The sequence below is a fragment of the Rhea americana genome, unplaced genomic scaffold (assembly GCF_003343005.1).
Source record: "Rhea americana isolate MKP2758 unplaced genomic scaffold, rheAme1 scaffold_89, whole genome shotgun sequence".
Classification (NCBI taxonomy): Eukaryota; Metazoa; Chordata; class Aves; order Rheiformes; family Rheidae; genus Rhea; species Rhea americana.
The window spans coordinates 1474570-1494694 of NW_028187077.1; the positions used below are offsets into that span (position 1 = coordinate 1474570).

Here is a 20125-nt window from a genome sequence, read left to right on the forward strand (position 1 = left end):
CAAATATCTTTGGGTTTAATTAAGACCTGGGAGCAGGATGCACCTAGTATTTAAGGTACATACATTTGTTGTTAATGTTAAATTGTTCTGGTTTATAATCATAGTCAGTTGTGCACTTCTGCTAAAGAGAGGAAAATTAAGATAATACAATGTTTGGTACAAAGCAAGTGAGGTAATACAGGAACATCTGCAAATCGCTTTACATTCCTCAGGCATCTTCACTAGCTGAAAGTTTCCAAAGTTCAGATAAAATAAATGAGTAGAGTTGTACTAGATTCACAAAGATTTTGCCTGTTCTGGAAAGCAGATACTACTTTCCATCCATCAAGCCTCTCCCTTCTTACCTTCCCTTTTTTTCTGTTATGTGGCATTGTATCTCAACCATAATCGTAATTCAGAACCACAGATTATGTTAACATCAGTGATGTTGACTAATAGAAGCACAAAATGACAATTTTTAAATCTGGTAATAGAGCCCAAATGCAGGCACGCCCACAGTATCTAGGTACCAGTCCAACCTATATTACAAACTCCTGGTAGGTGTTTTGGCACTTACAGAAGTTCTTTGAAGTCAGGAGAAATTTATTCAGTGATTTCTCTGTACAAAGTACCAGGTCGTATCTTGTTCTTTTCCATGCCCTTCAGCTTTCAAAAATGAGAAGATACAAATTTGACCCCTTTTCAGCTTTGGGATTGTGAGCTAGTTCTGTTCCAATTGCCTGTCTTTCCGTATGAATTTAAAGCCATGTATTTATGTCTCATATATGGAAGGCATTTTTCTAGAAAGTTGGGGAATTTTCTGCTTATGAGCTTAGTCTGGTAGGGCAAATATAGTAATGGAAGTTACCTTGTATTTCTCTTCATTGTGGGATTTCCTGACCTATTCTTTTGAACAGGAGGATGAGTTCCTGCTCTGGTCTATTATTCTCTAGAAGCAAGGAAGAGATGGGCAGATATATATACATATATACAGAGATATTTCAATTTGACTTGCCAATAGGAAACAGACTCCTAAGATTTTACTCTGTAACCTAGGCAGATGAGTATTTGTTAGACTCTGTCCTTACACGATATAGAAGAATCTTCTACAATATAAGCCTTTGCTTTGTATCTCTCTGATCCTTAATATTTTCAGGACAGAAATGCACATTCTGCCGTAAGAGCTGTTCCCTTTATTCCTCCAATTCCTTCATCTATTTTTATTAGTAAATGTTAGATACACTTTAATATATATTAGAAACTAGCTATGACAGCTCTGGAGGAATATTATGGAGACTCTGGATAATTTTTTAGTACCGTATGCAGTCTATTAATTTTTGAGTATCTGTATTACTACATTCATGGATGTATTTATTCTGATTTTTAGAGTAAACAGTTTCAAACAGTTTTTTCTCTACTTCTGACAAACTGATTTTCTCTTTTTTAAGCAAAGCCAGAAAACAGAAAAATTATGCAAAAGCTTACAGTAAGAAAAACAAGATCTAGACACGGTGAAATGAACTTACACAGCTGTCAAAAATATTTTAAAGATTACTTTYCCTAAATCTCTGTTACACAGGTGCCCCCTTCCCAGTCTCCCATTTTGCAGCATATTTTTCTCCCCTTGCTTTTCCTACAACCTCCCTGAGTCGTAGTATATGCATGAAACTATATACATAAGGCTACAAAAATTCTTTGAAAGCAGCCCTGTACATTACAGGCTTTTTTGGCTGAGCCATAGCAATGACTAAGCTATGGGAAAAGCCTCCATTCAGCAATACTGTAAAGGAAAATGTGGGTGGGGGAACTGGGCTTTCGGGGTCGAAGTCATTCAGCATTTGGGTGTTGAGTGGCAAGTGGCACTATCGCAAGGAGGAAAGAGGAAGACTTGGCCTCACGGGCCAGGGATGGGAGGTTTTTCAGATTTCCATTCTGCAGCCATCCCCCCACAGCCAGACAGGCAACTGCGCGAGAGAGAGTGTCATTATTTGACTCAGCATGTTCCTAAGCCACAAAAGAGAAGTGACGTATATAAAAAGCATGTTGCTCACACTTATCTGATGAGAGGGATATCAAGGAGTTTTCTCCACTGCCTAGACATAAAGCAAGTTCTTCTTTGTCCTTATTTTTCACTTTCTCTGTCAGTGTGCATTTGTTCAATTATTGTGCCTCTACAGCCTATAATACAAAACAGAAGATTATACGCTATTTTAGAGAAATGCTACGCAACCACCAGCTACCACATTGCCTAATATTTATTTAGTTTCCCATTCCTAATTACTCAACCAACATCATAATTATTTTAAGATATCATAAATTAAATTTAGGAATTTCTCAGACTAATACATCTCTCCAGCATACATCTACCAAAACTGTGAAGTATCCCATAAATGAAAAAAGAAATTGAACTGAATTGAACCAGTAAATGAATAAAGTCTGCCACATTTCTGTGATGCTTCTCGGTAGAAAGGGGAACGCTTTGCTTACTACTTCCTGTCCAAACTGTCCCAAGGTTTGTAGTAGAGCCATTTTTTCACACAATGGGTTTCACCACAAAAGTATGCCGTGGTTTTCACTGCAATCAAGCTTTCACGTAAACAATCTTTTTTCTTTTTATTATAAACTGCATCTTGTGGTGCAGTGGCATACAAAAAGGATAATTAAGACTACAAACAATACACACAACCTGTTTGTCATCCCAGGGTTTTCCAAATTGAACTTGGTTAGCCAAGATCATTAAGTAAACCTAGATGTGAAGGGATAAGCACAACCTAATGTGACAGCTGTGCTTAAATATGAAGCTTGCAAGGGCACAAGCTCTTCAGATAAAGAGCTTATTTTAAAATCTGCACATCAGCATTGAGCTTAGTTCAATGAATTTAGTACTATCTTTGTTTGCCATGATAACTTCTTTATTTCCTAAAGCAACAGGATCTCAGGACCCCCTAGGTTAGTAACATGCTGAGCCTGTGATTATCTCTCTGTTTTATTATTCATATTGTACCTCCAGAGATAGCACAGTCTAAGTATCCAACCACTGCATTAGACCCATAACTATTAAAAGTTTTTGAAAAAAATGCAAGATGAAAAATTGCCATGATTGTTAGCTTTGCAGTATGATTCTGCTATAGTGCCTTAGGATAGCCTTACATGTGGTTGTATAGGCCAGGACCAACATCTGGAAATGCCCAAGACACATCAATACCCAGAATGCAGACACGCATACTCTTGTCCAGCAAAGCAACAGGGACAAAGACAAAGGCAATCTTAGTTTATCAAGTATGAAGGCATCAAGTTTTGGGGAAAAATAGCCTAAGCTGAAGGACAACATCACTAGAAGAACAAAGGGATAAACTAGCTGCGAATGCAAGAAGAAAGGACGGAGAAAGAAAGGACGGAGAAAGTTCCTAATGGCTAAGCACAGGCATTCTGGCCCAGCAATGGAGGCAAACAGATGAGCAACTGCTAAATGATTACAGTGTAGTACCTGTGAGGGCAGTGGACAGAGCTGATGGCCTCTATGCTGTCCCCCCAGTTCTGTGTTTCTAAAAACACACAGATAGCCATACTGTGTGCTATGTGAACTTTCTGCATAGTCCTGAAGGAGTCTCGTCAGTGCAAACTATTTGCAGTGTTATCTTTGCATAACTGCCAACCATCTAACTAGAACACAGCTAACAGAGGTATACAGCATATCCAAGTGGAAAAGCTTCCAACCCATTAACCAGTTAAAGATGCATAAAATAAAAGCTGTCAGGGCTAGTACGATCACCTACAGAAGCTGAGCACAAAGGAGCTCCACAAAAGGAGATGGAAGYTGAAATAATGACAATACAAGGCAGAAGCAGAAATTATCAGCAGCCTGCACCACTTCCAATGGTGTAATCAAAAACTGGATTGAGAAACCAACGCACATTAAATCAAACTACTACTACTCAAACTACTGAGGAAACAAAAGTCAGTGATGGTAAAGAGAAGCAGAGCTAAGTATCATCTTCATGTAAAGAATAAAACTCTCATAAATAATCTCTCCATTCCCCAGGAGCCTCACATAGGTGTTGAATAATAAATGACAAACCAATTTACACGAAACTTCACACGAAAAGAATGGGTTATGGCTTATAAATCTAGCTATTAGCTTAATATTTAGCTATAAATTAACATAAATTCTGAATAAAACCTACTGAGATTGAACCCCAAAACCTCCTCTAGCAGCTTCCTCCCTACTYCAGTCTACTGCTTATCTAAAATAATTTCAAAACACATCTATCAAAAGAAAAGAAGAAAATGACCGTACTGTCTTTTCTTCAAGAAATTAAATTTAAGACTGCATGGTAAAAGAAAATATTCTTCTGGCTCTCTTATTTCAGTTCTCATTTTTCAGGATATCTGTTCTACTAAGTATGATTGGCTATTTCTTTTACTGGGAGAGATTTAGTGTGTGTGCATACAGGAGTGTAAGTGTGTTTGTGTAGTCATACATACCTACATAAAATTTCTTCTTTTAAGCTATACAGTGTTCACTGAATAATCACATACAGAAAAGAAACACTCTTGACAATGCCAGATAGAGCTATCGCATCAGCCTAGATGATGATTTTGAAATGAACCACTAAAAACAACTGAAAGTGCCTCTGCTCAGATTCACTCACCACACACACATACGCGCATTTTATACATTAGGTTATTACATGGACTGTTTTAGATAAAGATGACATCAAACTGAAGTCCATTTTTACAAACTCTACACAGTATTAAATCTTTAGATCTAAAATATTTAGACCTGCAGAGGCAAGGATTTAATCTGAAAGACACCTGAGCACCTTTTCATTTGGCACAGTGAAGGTATCCAAGTGACCTTAATTACTTTTTACAGCAACCACATAATGATGTTACCACAGTGTTGACAACTGTTCACTGATAATAAGAGTAATTGAAGAGTAATTTCATTATAAAGCCTAGACAAGATCAAAGTCATTTTTTTCCTTCTTGTGATGAAATTTTAGGAAGAGTGATCTTGAAGTCAACTGATCCTCATCAAAAGCAGCAGACCACTAGGTACCAAGTACCTCCACAGAGCCCTGCTGAGAACGATGCATCTCACTACAAGAGACAGAAATTGGGCTTGGGCTGAACGCAACTTAACTAAGAAAGGAGTAAGTTTGAGAAGGATATCTTTAAACACCTTTAAATTTAGTGGTAGTCATTTAGGAAGAAGGCAACAGTGGAAGACCCTGTAAGATAGCATTCCTTACCAGCATTTATTGCAGAAATTTGCTTTCAGTAATGCACTTCTTCCAAATAATAATCTTAAATGTATTTCCTCAAAAGTAGCATATATACTTAATTACAACAGACATTAAGGAAATTAAGGGAGCCTCTTTTATTCCTTACTCCAGATCATTCCGCTGTTCTTATTCTGGCTTTAAATTTTTTAAAGTAAGCGTTTTTAAATCTATTTCATACTGAACAATGCACTTTTAGATTCCCAGAGAATTGTTTCTCAGGCCTCAGAGTTACATCTCCATCCAATGTGTTGTGATAAGTTGCAAAACTAATCGCAAGCCTAACTGCTGCAGTATATAACCAAATGTGTTTGGCTGTTATAAGCTCTGGACCACCACTGCAAAGTGGTAACATCCCTTGGGACTCACAGGGATTACTCCCTGATCCTCCAGCATTGCCCCCCTAGGTGCCCAGGGCAGCAGATGTTGCATATGCAGGGACAGGGCATGCCCACTGCATTGCACCTCCCTGAGCTCAGACCCTTGCAACTGTACTTCCACCACCCAGTGGACATATCCTCTAAGATGCTATTAAAATACTTGGCATTAGTTTGAAATTCATAAAACAAACTTCATCTGGCTTAACTGCAGAAATGAGTTTTTATTCACAATTGTCAGAGAAACCTTGCCATGAATGTAAAAGTGGCAGTCCACAGACATCGGGGAACTAGCTACAGTCCTTTGATGCTGTAAAGTAAGTAGGATAATATATTTTTAAATTCTTAAAAGAAGTCCTGTCGTATTTCTCCAGCACTGATACAAAAGGGCTTCAACTGGATCGGAGAGATAAGATGCTGTAAGAAACAGGGAAAAAAAAAAGAAAAAAAAAGAAAACAGAATCTTTGTTTACCTAGGTCTGTAGTTTCTAAGTACCTACTTTTTACTACGTTCATTTCTTGACTCAAAGTGAAAATAGGAATTCACCCTTTTCTCTTTTTTTCCTGTCCAATGTGCAGATGGGGCATATTTTCATTCACTCCATCAATCCCTGCCCCCTACGCACAAACTCACATACATAAACCTAGCCAGTGGAAAAGAAAAAAGGGTTACTCATTAATCCATTCTACAAAGCTTTCCAAACTGAAATGGGTGGGTTTTACATCTCCAGCAAGGAGCAATAAATAGGTAGGTACGTAGCATACCTGAGAACAGTTCAAACTGAAGTGTTCATCTTGGATAGCATAACTTTGCTCCTGGCACATTTTAAAACAGAACTCATCAGTATGGAGAGGATGATTATTTTCTGTATGGTCATCTTCTGCTCCAGTATGGTGCTGATTGCAACTCCTCAAAAAGCAGTAAAATACAAACAGCTTGTAAAGACAATCGAGCACTTAGAAACCGTAGTGAAAAATGAGGTAAGCAAAATATTTGTCATAATATTTAAAATTATTTTCAAGTATTATATATTATATATATATATACACAACTTAGAATAAATCTTATAAAGGACATCATTTTCAAATGCTAAACATTCTAACTTACATTTGTTTGATTCCAGGATGCTGAACTGCTGCATACACCAGAAAACCCTGTGGTGAGACTGCTTTAACATTGCCTTCTAATCATATCAAATTTATTTTATATTGGTTTATTCCATTGACAAATAGTAGATGCTTTCTTTTTTCTTACCTGTGACCTAGTACTCTTAATGCAAGCTAGACTGGAAAAGAAAATACTTCAATAGAAGTTCCTTTTTTTTTTTTTTTCTGTATTTTCAATGTCAGAATAGTGTTGATATTACAATAACTACTATTCTACTACGGTGTGTGTAGACCAAAACACACACAGAACCAGCATTCATATGTATTCCTTTTACCTGAGAAATAGTGCTAATAATGGAGTTTCAGATGAGATCTGAAAGAGTAGCAAAACTTTCAGGGATTGTAGTTTTGGGAACAGGACCAGGAGTATTCCTGCAATAGCCTAAAGGGACCCCCCCTTCCTCCCCCTCAGCTAAGTGTCAGCAGCAGGACAGCAAGGCCATATTATATAGCGCTTCCTCTCATTTGTAGTCACAGTGGTTTCCGTAAGACTTCTCATGTACGAGTGCTGTGCTATTAGGTAAACCGGGAAGACAAAACTGCATTCTGCAAATAGGTTGTATTTCTCTTTGCGTTACAGCTAATTAAAATAACTCAAACTCTCTGTAAATCCCTTTTTATAGAGGTATTTATTTTAAATATTATTTAATGCTGATATTTTGCATTATCCGAAGTCTAGAATGTATTGCGTGCAGTAAGTTATGCTAAGAGTCAGAGAAAGCTCGTGTATGCTAGAAGGTAGCCAGATGCAGGACTTGCAATGAAACCAAATGCTAATAACAAAAAAAGATGTCTTAAAAGCTCATAGGATGAACATTTTCTGCTTTCTTTCCACATTCCCAAAACAGAACAAAGGTCTASAGCTAGCCGTAGTTCACATAATGTGATACTTTTCCTGTTATTAGCTGTCTTAAATTAAATGTAATAATGAGTTTTGAGCCTTGACAACTATTTCAGAAAGCACACAGTTCTGACTTACATATAAGAACGGTAATTATGTACAGTGTTTTTGAGAAATATGCAAACTGTGAAGCTATTTGCTCAGGACAGTAAACTATCTTGCAAAACAACAACAAAAAGAAAGGAAAAAACTCACCATGTTTGGCACAGCTTTCGTTAGCCTCCTCCTAGGCTTTACGGTTAGGTGCATTTTTTTTTTTAACTTGCTGAGAACATACAAGCATGACCAAAAGAGATCTATTCCACCTAATTGCTAGAAACATACGCAATGCAGGAACCTAATGCACCCTAGCTAACTGCTGGCTTTTTGTCATTAACACTCTTTCTAAATTCTTATGTCAAAGTGAAAAGAATCAGATGATTAGCTGTCATTTTACTGCAATGTCTGCCACTACCTCTGAAGCAAAGCAAAGACAACTAGTGAGTGATCACTTCATCAGAGCCTTAAAAAAGAAAAAAAAAAAAAAAGAAAGTCACCTCAGGAAGGAAGACAGCAGTTTGCTTGCAGCTTAGGGCTTTAGAGTCTTGATTCTGGGAGGTGCTGAATACCTCCCTCAAAGACTACAGGAGTTAAGGAATTCATATATTGGAAGATTCTAAGTTTGATACGAGTTCAGCTTTTGAATTTTTTTTTTTAATCATAATGTGCTACCAGTAACTGCCACCAGCAATTACATTACCTGGTTGTAGTAAAACAAGTAATTCATCCTTACATTTACTGAATGGTCCAAATATTTACATATGAATTATAATGTGGCAAAATTGCATGCTCCATGATTARGTACAACTACACTCACTATAATATACAGAACTGGATTTACTTTTTTGTATTTCTTTTTAAACATCAGAATATTGTTCATATGATAATCTGTTTGTGCCAGATTTGAATTTGGGCTTCAATAGGTAGGAGGAAGATTGCCTTTTATAAGGTCCAAAATTCAGTGGTTTAATCACTATTGGTTTTGAATTCCTTGGAGGTTCTTGTGGGTAGACTGTTAGCCCCAATTCAATCTGACAATTTCTTTGTGCACTCAAATGCGAAGTRTTAAAAAAAAGAAGGCAGCGAGAAGAAGTTTAAGAGATTAGAGCRCATCAACTCAGAGAAAACATGCTGATGCTGAAACTAGTTCAAGACAGAAAAGAGACTAAGTTTGATCCACTGCAGGTGTCAATAGACATGGCAGTGGAAGCCAATGGCACAATGCTGATTTACGTCAGATCAGCATCTAACCCTGCTCTTCGCTGATTCAGGAAGTGAAGGCTTTTCAGGGTAATCTGCAAAGTTAGTTCAGATCAGATACAGCGTATTTTTGACAYGGCAATTTTACATGCTTGTCTGGTCACTCTCAGACATAACTAGCGGTCCATGTTTTTTAATCTTTTCATCAGAGAGCTTAGTCTGTTAAGACATACCAAAAAAGTACAATCTTTGTGGTCTTCTGACTGTTGGCCTGCCCTCAGGCTAACAGTTAACTCAGCAAAAAAAAAAAAAAAAAAGGCACATATATGAGAAATGCTGGTTTCTCAGCTCATCACGGATGAGGCAGAAAATGTTTTCAGTTTCAGCTGGAAAATTGATCTCTATAAAAACGAATGTTTTTTTTCCAGTAAGCAAGACTGGTTACGGTAAGAAGCTTGAAACAAACATAAATGTGTGGTTTTTAAGGAAAACAGAATGTTATATCTGACCAATATAAAAGGTTGCTATTAAAGTTTGCTACAAGCAACATAAAGGATTTTGCCTTCTCCTTGAAAAAGCAGCAAATTGCAGTGACATCTAATAAACCGGAAGAGATTCAGCTTTGGTAGCAGTTAGTATGCAAAACAAAGATGATGGCTTTAGAGCCTTTCTAATGTGCATAATCAGCATTTCTAAATGTTTCTTTGGAAAACGGAAAATAGGTTAGAAAATGGCTTTGCTAAACAGTGCTCTTCTTTCTCTGTTGACTATAGCCTAGTTTKGCTGGTATTTTCCACAGTTGTATGCCTAACAAGGAAAATGGCCAATGGACAGGAAAGCACTGGACCACTTGTAGATTTTTTGTCAGCATTGGTAAAATTAATATGCAACAGCAGCATGAAGGGCAAAAAAGCAGGCTGCTTTTATTCCAGATAAGCAGCAGCAACAGAAAATTTTTACCGTTAGAATACAGCGTAACATAAAATAGCTTCTTTTTCAACTTAGCTATAGACAGTGCTTGCTGGTCTTGATTCAGGTTTAAGGTGCATTTAAATTTAAAGCAACATAATAGGAAAATATAAGCTAGGAGCCTGGTTTCTTATCTTACCTCTCACCCTAACTCTCTCTTTTMCCTTTAATAAGGCAACTAACTTCACCGCTTCCATTTCCCCTTCTATTGAAGAAGGATCTTTAAATAGCATTTGTAAACATGCAGTTCTATGTGAATTCCAAGTATAATTATTAAACAGGTGACATCAGAATTTGTAAAAAGAATCTTTTCTAAAAATGAAGCACTGAGGAAAAGTGATATTCCCTAACTTTTAAAAAAGAAAATACTCATGCCTGTGTTCATCAAAACCTACTAAATGTACATGACCTATTCTTACATAACATTTTCTTCTAATCGTTGTAATGATCAATATCCAAAAGGAGATTTTAGGCATTTATTTTGTGAGAAAATACTTAAGCAACTATCAAAGAGAAATCCAAGTAAAGTTTAAAAATCTTTTTCACATGCAAAATTAACTTTAACTGAAAATAGAGATAAATCTTATCAATGAATAACTAGCATATTGAATCTTGTGCATGGATCATTTCCCAAGTCTATGCAAAAAAGTGCTGCAATATTAATTTTAAAACTGCCTAGCCATAGCTTAGTGACTTCCTTCTGTTCCTAACCTAGGATGGATGCCTATTCACAGCTGTAACCTGCTTCCAGAGAGGAACTTTGCAGTTACAGCCAAAGAACAGCCAAGTAAATTCTACATTTATCAAAACAGTTAAGATCTTGAGAAGAACCATCCTGAGAGACTCTGGCAAGGTAGGACTTCCTGACAATGCCTATAATCTTGATCATTATTCTTTATTTTCTATAACAGACATCATCTACAYTGATGGAGTCCTAAACCTCAAACTTCTAAAGGGTCTGTTTTTCTACCTTATGGAAGTAAAAATAACCATTTTTCTACACTTTAGAATGAGATATTCAATCTGACCCTATTAGTCAACTGTGCGCATRTTATTTTGGTAACAGCAAACATTTGATGTGCAAAACAAGGGGCTAAGAGTTACTGAAAAGATGCCGATAACACAAAACTGGGAGGAGTGGCTGATAAACCAGAGAGCTGTGCTGCCAATCAGAGGGACCTCGACAGGTTGGGAAGATGGGCAGAGAGGAACCTCGAAAAGTTCAATAAAGGGAAATGCAGGGTCCTGCACCTAGGGAAGAATAATCCCATAYACCAGTACAGGCTGGGGCCTGACCTGCTGGAAAGTAGCTCTRGAGAAAAGGACCAGGGGTCCTGGTGGACTCAAGCTGACCTTCTCAGTGGTGCGTCGTCACAGAAGGATAAGCAATGGGCACAATCTGAAACACAGGAAGGCCTGTCTGAGCATGAGGAAAAACTTCTTGACTGTGAGGGTGACTGAGCGCTGGCACAGGTTGCCTAGAGAGGTTGTGGAGTCTGCATCCTTGAAGACATTCAAAAGCTGTCTGGATAGGRTCCTGGGCAATGTGCTCTAGGTGACCCTGCTCGAGCAGAAGGGTTGGACTAAATGAGCTCCAGCAGTCCCTTCCAACTTCACCCATTCTGTGATTCTGTGAAAAAATATGAATCAAAGGTGTAGTTACCATTTTCCTTTCCTTTCTGACTGGCTAGCCTTTCTGAGCCTCATGTTTTCCATTTGTAAAAGGCTTTGACTGCAGCCCTCTTGCTTTTTCAGTACAAAATCTCAAGTATTATATAGGATTATGATGTGCTTTTTAGAAGTGACACAACTTTCTTTATCTTTCAGCAGTGTGAGTCTTCATGTGAATCTTATGGAAAAAAAGCCCCCAAAGACTTTTTGAAGAGCTTTGCAAAACTGATGAAAAAGGTAATTAGAGTTGATTCCTCAYGGCTGTTTTCTGACATTTTCCAAAAAATTACAAATATCCTTATTTTCCATTATTTCTAACACTGTGTTGTTTTCACAGTTATTCAAGGATTAATTTAGGACACACTGGAGCCGAAGACTATGGAAAATCCACTATTTAAAGCAGACACTATGTTATTTAAGAAAACAATTGAAAATACTTACATTTTCACATAACTGTGCTGTGTGGTGTGTGTGGTAATTGAAGACTTCTCCCAAAAATGTTACGGAGGTTCACATCGATAGCTATTCATAAGACAGATGATGTTTCAAAAAAGATCTGAGCTTCACCTTAGAATGAAAATTTAAATGTTACTTCACAAAAATAGACTCTCCTATAAGACTTAGCTTCTACTGATTAGGAGTACATGAGAATGGCTACTGTTGCAGTAGTATATCTGCTCTGATCTCAGATGAAACTGAGAAACAGATATTTGAAACTTAAAAAAAATAACACACAAAAATAKAAATTATCAGAAGTTTTGAAGCCTGGAAAATTATCTATTTGGCTCAATTACAATATCTACAATTTATCTATAATATTACCACACGCACAATTTTATTCATAATTTCTTAGACTGTATATTTTAGTCATCTATGGAAAAATATCCTGCATTTAACTTTCTTAAAAGTGCAACTTCAAGTAYTTATATTGTATAAAGATTGTATTATCTTCCTTCTAAAAACAAAACTACTGGAAAAACATTTACAAATTACATTGTATGGTATGGGTCTGATCTCTTTCCATGTTGAAGTTAACAGGACTTGCCAYGGGTTTCAATGAGAAGAAGATTATAACCCAAATGATGTAAGCAGATACCTAAAATTCTTCTTTAGGGAACAAAATTACTTCAGGAGATGAAATTCCATCTAGATTCCTCCAATTTATCATCATAAATACACCAGAGGCACTTGAAATAACTGGCCACTGTCCAGTACCGTTTTTGTCCAACTAACACAGTAGATTACTATTCAGAATGAAGCAGCTCAAAACCATAGTACTGCTTGTTAGAAGATAGTATTTTATATTCATATGCCATAACACTATTTATTCTTCTTACTCTCAATTAACTTTTATGGTCTAGGCTTTAAATATAATTTTTCCTTTAAAAAACTGTCAAACTTTTGTTATATGGAAACTTCACTATACAGCTTCTGAATTGTGAAAATTTTTGCGGAATTTTGGCCAGAAATTGCTTTGAAATATTTTTTTAGTAAAAATCTATACCATAGCATTTAAAAATAGATTTTAGTAGCTTATATATCATATATATATTCTGCTTGCAATGATACTGTACCTCTCTAGACTCTTCCTRCTGAGGAGCTGCTGTTACTTTAACTTCCAAAACTCTATGGAACAGATATTACCCCCAAGTGAGCAAACTGAGATATATGAAGTTAAGTAACTTCACTAGCAGCATGAYGGAGCTCAAGCTAGGAAGAGTATAAAGCCTTCCAGTCAAAGTTAACCTTCCATCCAACCTTCTCTTTACTGAGTATAAATGTAGCAGAGAGAAAAAATAGRAAAACTACACCTAGTATTATGATGGAAAATGGCAATAAGCTTAGTTACCTCCATAAAGAAAGAGGGAGCCATTAAAAATATTTCCACCCCTAACAACATTAGACTAAAGGAAAATTAATACAAAAAGGTTTTTTGCCTGCACTTTTTCACTGTCCTGGAATGCGACTCCTCAATCATATATGTGAGAGCAGGCAGGGCAGCACGGAACACACTTTCCACAGCAAATTCTCTTTTCCTCTTGTATCATCCCTGTTTCTGGCTGATGACAATCTTGATTTAGATCTTTAGGCCTTTTTTTTTTTTCCTCCTTCTTTGAAACTGTTGTTCCTCTGAATACTGTTCTATCCAGTATCTCAGCATTTCCATGTTACTGCATGAGAMTTAACATTCTAAAAATGAACTGTCATTCACATGTAAGTAATTAAGCTAGCAAGTAGTAAGTCTGAATGGTCTTCTGCAACCTTTTATCCCCATTTCTCTCCCGATTTTGTTATGCATGAAGTCCTTAAATGACCTATTGGTAACCAACATGTGAAGCTGTAGCTGCTACTGCTATGGATTTTAAAGCTCACAAAGTAGAGAAAGTCAGGACAAAATTTTATTTCAGATTTGGATTTGAAAGAAATTTTAGAAGTACCTGCTGATGTTTTCAGGGTTTTAGACATGTCAATTTTTATGATAGAATTATCAGAATGCAAGAATATATTAAATGCATTTATCATGAAGTAAGTGCTGCTTTTGCAGAGTCCCAGAAGACCAACAAATAAAATAGCAGTTTTCATTCACTTCCATGGAACCTTTGCTTGTGCAGAGTTTGGGGGGAAAAGAGATCTATTTTTGAACAAAGCATACAGTATATTAATTTGTAAATGTCTTTTCCAGTAATTCACTCTGTTCATTCAAATGAATATTCCAAAAAAGTCCGATAAAATTATTTTTCACAGGTGAAATGTGACTGAAATGTGATTAGCATGCCCTGTCAAAGGGAACATTGGTACATTTAGTATTTGTAAGTAATCATTACAAACCACTGAGAAGCAAGTTTTGTGCCTAGGATGGAAATTTTGATAGAAAAGCAATATTCTACTAGAATGTCATAAGCTAACTAGTGACTCCTGTGTACACTGAAACAATTTATTTTTGTTACATGAGGCATCACTTAATGCAATAATCAATGTAGCTATTTCTGCTTAGAGTTATTTGCTCCGCTGTTACTAAACTAAGGGTCYTACCACACCAAGTGTAATGCAAAGGGTTAGGGCTTTTTAAACTTAATATTTGCATTTGTAAATTAAGGTTGTTATACTGACTTATTTCTAATACCTAGAAAACAACTTAATTAACAACCTATAGTTACAATTCAAAAGAATAGTGGGAAACTACAACACAGTATAGAAGCTTAACTGTCCTGAGATCTTGAAGAAAAATATATTTATTGGATAATCTAGCACAGAAGTGTAGCAGAAAAATTAGTTACTAAATTATGATAGTTGATGTTAGTTGACAGTGCACTTCTGGGCACTGTGAGCACAATCATTGCAGATGACTTTGTAATCCCCCTAGAATACACATTCACTTAACATGACCCTGAGGACTCCAGTTAGCTTTTTTCACAATGTGAATTGTTGTTCTCACATTTCTTCTTTCAGGCTACTGGCTTACTAGATTCCTTTTAATGGTTAATYGCAAATTTAATTTATGAAATTAAGTTTTTGTCAGATTCTGTAGCTTTACTCATTTCTTTTAGCATATTCTATTTATTTTTCTGTGTTTTATTCATCAGTGCTTACTTTTAATTTGAAAAAGCTAAGCTCAAAAGCCACTGAACATACAATAGATCAGCTCCTAATTAAAGCTGAGATTTCTGCTGACAGGCAGGGTCAATGAAAGTGCAGAAGTTTTTATCAGGTGCAACTCATCATCAGAGTAACTAAAAATTGAGTGCATTTCCAAGAGTGTATTGTYTGAATCCCAAATGAGGAACAGAAAAATCAGTGAAGAACAGACCAGTCTTCAAGAAGGTATCAACTTGTTCTTTAACACTGTTCTCTGAAGAAAAATGAAGAGGAGAAAGCTGTGACCTTGGAAGGACTAATTATCGTGTTTCCAAATGTTCATACAATCATGATGTATTTTTCTCTTGTAAAATGAACTTTGTACTGACTGCACTCTCTGCAGAAACAAATGTATGTTTCTTCAGCTGTCTGATGAGTACATACAGTAAACCATAAAAGCTCATTACCTCCTAGGGAGGTTTAACAATGTATTTATGATTTTGGTCATAAGTGTCCCTTGTAGGCACTTCAATATGTGTTTTAGCATGATATATAATTCTGTAAAATATTTACATCTCCTCAGAAGATTCTTTATTTTTATATCAATTGTCTGTTTTAATTTAATTATTTATTACATTTCTGTGAATGGAATGTTCATACGAAGGACTACATGGGTATAATTTATTTATAAGTCTGTGATATTAAATACTTTATAGACAGTATGTTTTTTTCTTGTTCTTCTGACCATTTCTACTCTCTGACAATGGCCCACAGAAACTCTCAGTGAACATCATTCTTCAATAACCTCTTCAATAACCTACACTGCCAAAGATTTTACTGTATCAGATCAGATCAGGGCATAGTATACAAAGCATATCTTCTCTCTGTAAGTTTATGGTACTTGAAGAGAAAGACAAAACATATTCTTATTGCATATTACACACCAAATGAAGTTTCTGTCGCTACTTCCAGGGAGTGTAATGTTCAACAAATAGTAGGTTTGTATAAGGCCACAGAGCTCAAATTTATTGACTACTAACAGATTAGATGGCATGTTTACCGCTGTAAAGCAGTCATGCTTCAAGTGCATCAAGTAAGCATTATTTTGTTGATTTAAAACTAATTGTTCTTAAATAAGATTTTTACTGCACCCATCTCATTTGACAATCTTTTTTTTTTAAAAAAAAAAATTGCCTCACGAGGAATTTAAACCTTCACTTCAGGAGCATTTCATGATGACTTTCTTCTCTTCCACCCCACAGATAAGTGCACAAAATGAAAGCTTATGATTGTCCTAGCTAGTGTTTGGATTAGACCTTATCCTTTTGCTCCTTTCACRTATCTTTGCACATAAGAAAACAGTGGGACGTGGATATCCTGGGGTTTACMCAAAACTATTGGCCAAGTCTGAGTCATCTGTCCAGTCACTGAAGAGAAGCAGACATATGCAGGAAGACAGTCATYCCACCTCAACTAAGTTTGTACTATAGATGAATGGGACAAAAGCCTAGAGAATAGTTCACACTCAGATAACTAAATATTTAATGTCTGTAATTATATAAAATGAATCTCAATATAACTATCCAGGATTTAGATGTCAGTCTAAATGCCTAGAAGACTTTTTGCAGCTGAAACAATGTTCCAGGTTATCTGCTAAATACATATATATCCTCTCTTTCCAGGTATAATATTTATTCTGAACATATACATTGCTTTTATGTCATACTTCCATCTCACCAGCATTTTCACCTACACTTACAGCTGCATTAGAAAATATAATAAAATATCTGGAGCCGATAGTTTTGTGCTGTTAAAGTCTAAGGAAACTGAAAAATAAATAGAGAATATTTAAGATTATGATTTTAGAAATCTTACTAGTAGATGATGCAGCTTAGTTATCTGAGTTTAGTTTAGTTATCTCTGCTGYGCGCAACTAATAGTGTGTGAATAAGTACCTTGACAACACACTGTGGGAAGTAAAACAACTAATATAAAAGTGCTGTGGTCAGGCTACTTTTCTTGCTATATACATACATACATATACATATACATATACATTTATTATATATATACGTATATGAAGCATTAGCTAGACATACTCTCGTAACTCCAACAATAATGCTACAAATCTCAAAAGCTGAAACGTATCTCTTGGAAGCTTTAACACAAGGCTTTAGGCTTCTGGTACATTCAGATGTATTTGCTGGAGCATAAAAGATATATTATGTCATGCATCACATGGGTATCTGTGGGGGAAACAGAACACAGTACAGAGCTTTCCAAATGAAAGACAACTGTGCTAATACCAGAATAACTCAAATATTTAGCCCTGCTGAGAAGTCTTGGCACACTTATGCCCGAATTGACCTAGATATCTATGTACTGTATCAGAACAGTTTCAGAGTTTGAACATCTAAAATACATTACTTTGTATTGTATAGGTACACTACGCTCTTTGTACCTCTAAGAGTTGTTTTATACCCCYTGCATATTGTCCCAACACCTGCAGCAGAAAGGATTGTCCTAGTGCGTTCCTGCTTTTCAATGGTGCAGACGAATTCAGGCTGTAAAAGGAGGAAAGCTGAAAGCCAGCATTTCCTACTTGAACACTTCTCGTTGCCCAAGCTAATGATGTGAATTGCTGTACTGCCACCTATTGATAATTAGATAGAAATTCAAAATTGTTCTAGATTAAGGAAAAAAAAACAGATGAGCTGAAAGAATCATTTTCAGGGCACTACTCTCAGACATACTGTAAAGTTAATAACTAAATCCTTTACTTCCTATTTAGTTTCTATTTTTTCTAGACATTCTCAATATCCTTTTCTTGTCCAACTGTGTTACTGTTCTAAGGTCATAATGTACAAGTTTAAAAAAATCCAGAGCAAGAGCAACCGAAAAATTACTGGAAAGACGTTCCTATTTCTTAAGCTTCAGAGATGCCGAAACCCCAAAAGACAGGGCCATGACTCCTACAGGCATAGAATCTTCTTTCCTCTGATCTGAAATGATATTCATCTCACATTTCTATCTGATTATATATTACAGTGCTCCATCACTTCAGCATCTTTCTTCCACATTTATTTTGCCAACATCAAAGCAAAAGAAACAGGGATAACTTGTAGAGAATGAAGGGTATACACGGTAGCTAAAACTTCTGAAGGAATGAGAGTGAAAACTGGAAGTGTGGCAATAYGGAGTCACTTCAAACATTTAAAATTAAATTTAAGACCAATCACCTGAAAGCATGAACAATATGCTCAGATTAAAGCACGTTATCTACATAYAGATGGTCTGAAGCTAAATTAAGATTTCTTTTTTTTTCCTTTTGGACAAACACATCTTCACTGGGTTTAATACCCTTTAGCTTACGTACACTGATTTCACATCATTAGCTAGCTTTATTTTTCCAGAGGATTCCTTCTTTGAAGAAAAATTAGATTAAACCTAGCTCACAGGTTACATCACATGGAGTTTATCCTGACCTTGGCTTGAACCCCAAGACGTAAAAAAGTTGAAACTGAAGCTGAAAAGGACAGCTGTTAGTCACASATGTAAAAGAGTTGAAACTGAAGCTGAAAAGGACAGCTGTYAGTCACAGCACATTCCTTGGGCAGGAACATTTCCAGGTGAGAGAGAACACCTGAGACAACAGTCTTCAACAAAAACCTCCAAACCTTTTTCGTAGCAACTGTGATTATGCTAAAGATCTATATGCTGTGGCTAGAGAATACACATGGGATCCTCAAAACTCACTGCTGGTACCACCATGCTAWCAGATATTAATTTGTCCCTACATAGCCAACTGAGATCAGCCAGACCATCTGTCTCTCTGCACTGTCTGTATACTGAACTTAAGCCATCTTCTCTCCTAAATTAGGGACTTAAGATGAACAATGAATACCTTCACTGTTCTTATCACTGTCATTAAAAAGAAACAAGATTCCTGCTTCTACAGAAACACAAATGCCAGATATTTTTCATACCCTGCCTCAGGCACTTTGCCAGAGGCAAAATTCCAGAAAGCTTCTCTGTAATTTTTCAATTGTAGCAGCAACAGAGAGAAGTCATCGGCACAACCTATGAACGCTTGTTTCACCAACAGCCAGTTTGGGAATACCACTTCCTGAAAGACAGCTATCACTTCAATCATATCCCCCATGCTGAAGTGCCACATTGCAAACCTCCAGTGTTTCCAATACAACAGGTAACTTGCCAACACCAAACTGGTTAACCACAAGATCTGTAGCAGTGTAGCGCAGACAGCTTCCAGACATTGACAACAACCTCTTCTGCTCTGGTATCAGCTCCCTCGGTTGACTACTCTGGCAGACAATGGGAAACTTGTGGTAAACCACTACTCAAGGTATCTTCACAGTTGCATCGCGTTATTCCTAGATATGACAAGCTGTACTGTGATCACATGATCACAGTGAAGGACAGAACACCTGAAGACATCAATAGCAAGTACAGATTTTAAATCAGAAGASAAATAACATGGAGATTTTATATTGTGAACAATAAAAAAAATAAATTTACATTTTTTTAACGCTTACGTGTCCCCAGCCCAAGTTATAAGACTGTAGAAAAACCCATCTTGCACATGACTCAGGTCCATGTTCTGATAGATGATCTCCCCAGTCCAAACCTACATTGTCCTGGGCTGGAGCATCTCTGATAGCTTGCATCCAGTAAAGGACTCACTCCACCTAACACACGAGCTTTAGTAGAGAAAGGCATCAGAGCAGCCTCTTGTCTAGCCACTGCTCCTCAGTCACCACCAAGTCTTTCCTCTGCCTCCTCTGCTGGAAGATAAAGGGGGGAAAGGGGGGAGAAGGGGGAGAAAAAAGGGGGGGAAGAGCACAACAGGGGCTGCAAACTAAAGTAGAAAACAAAACTAAAAGAGGTATGATGCTGCACAATGCTTACCCAGACTCTATTTTTGGCTCAGGTTCCTTCTG

At 36.7% G+C, this 20125-nt stretch overlaps 2 protein-coding genes across 8 annotated transcripts in view; one reads left to right on the top strand and one right to left on the bottom strand.

The window, feature by feature from the left end:
- BBS12 (Bardet-Biedl syndrome 12) overlaps window positions 1–20125 on the bottom strand; it is a 114320-nt gene that overhangs the window by 54259 nt on the left and 39936 nt on the right. For 4 of the 7 annotated variants that reach the window (XM_085323930.1, XM_085323929.1, XM_085323926.1 and 1 more), the window contains exons 1-3: window positions 11271–11333; window positions 6407–6551; window positions 2031–2157 (exon numbers count right to left, since the gene is read on the bottom strand). The exons of 1 other annotated variant lie outside the window; for it this stretch is intronic. The gene's annotated coding sequence lies outside the window, so the exon portion shown is untranslated. Of the gene's footprint in view, window positions 1–556; window positions 646–2030; window positions 2158–6406; window positions 6552–11270; window positions 11334–20125 lie in introns of those variants that run through there. 2 more of the 7 variants (XM_085323927.1, XM_085323928.1) reach the window with 2 other exon arrangements.
- IL21 (interleukin 21) lies at window positions 6488–19398 on the top strand. The gene is made up of 5 exons (XM_085323907.1): window positions 6488–6622; window positions 6766–6801; window positions 10633–10770; window positions 11745–11825; window positions 19216–19398. The coding sequence occupies exons 1-5, from the start codon at window positions 6488–6490 to the stop codon at window positions 19396–19398; spliced, it is 573 nt and encodes a 190-aa protein (XP_085180033.1).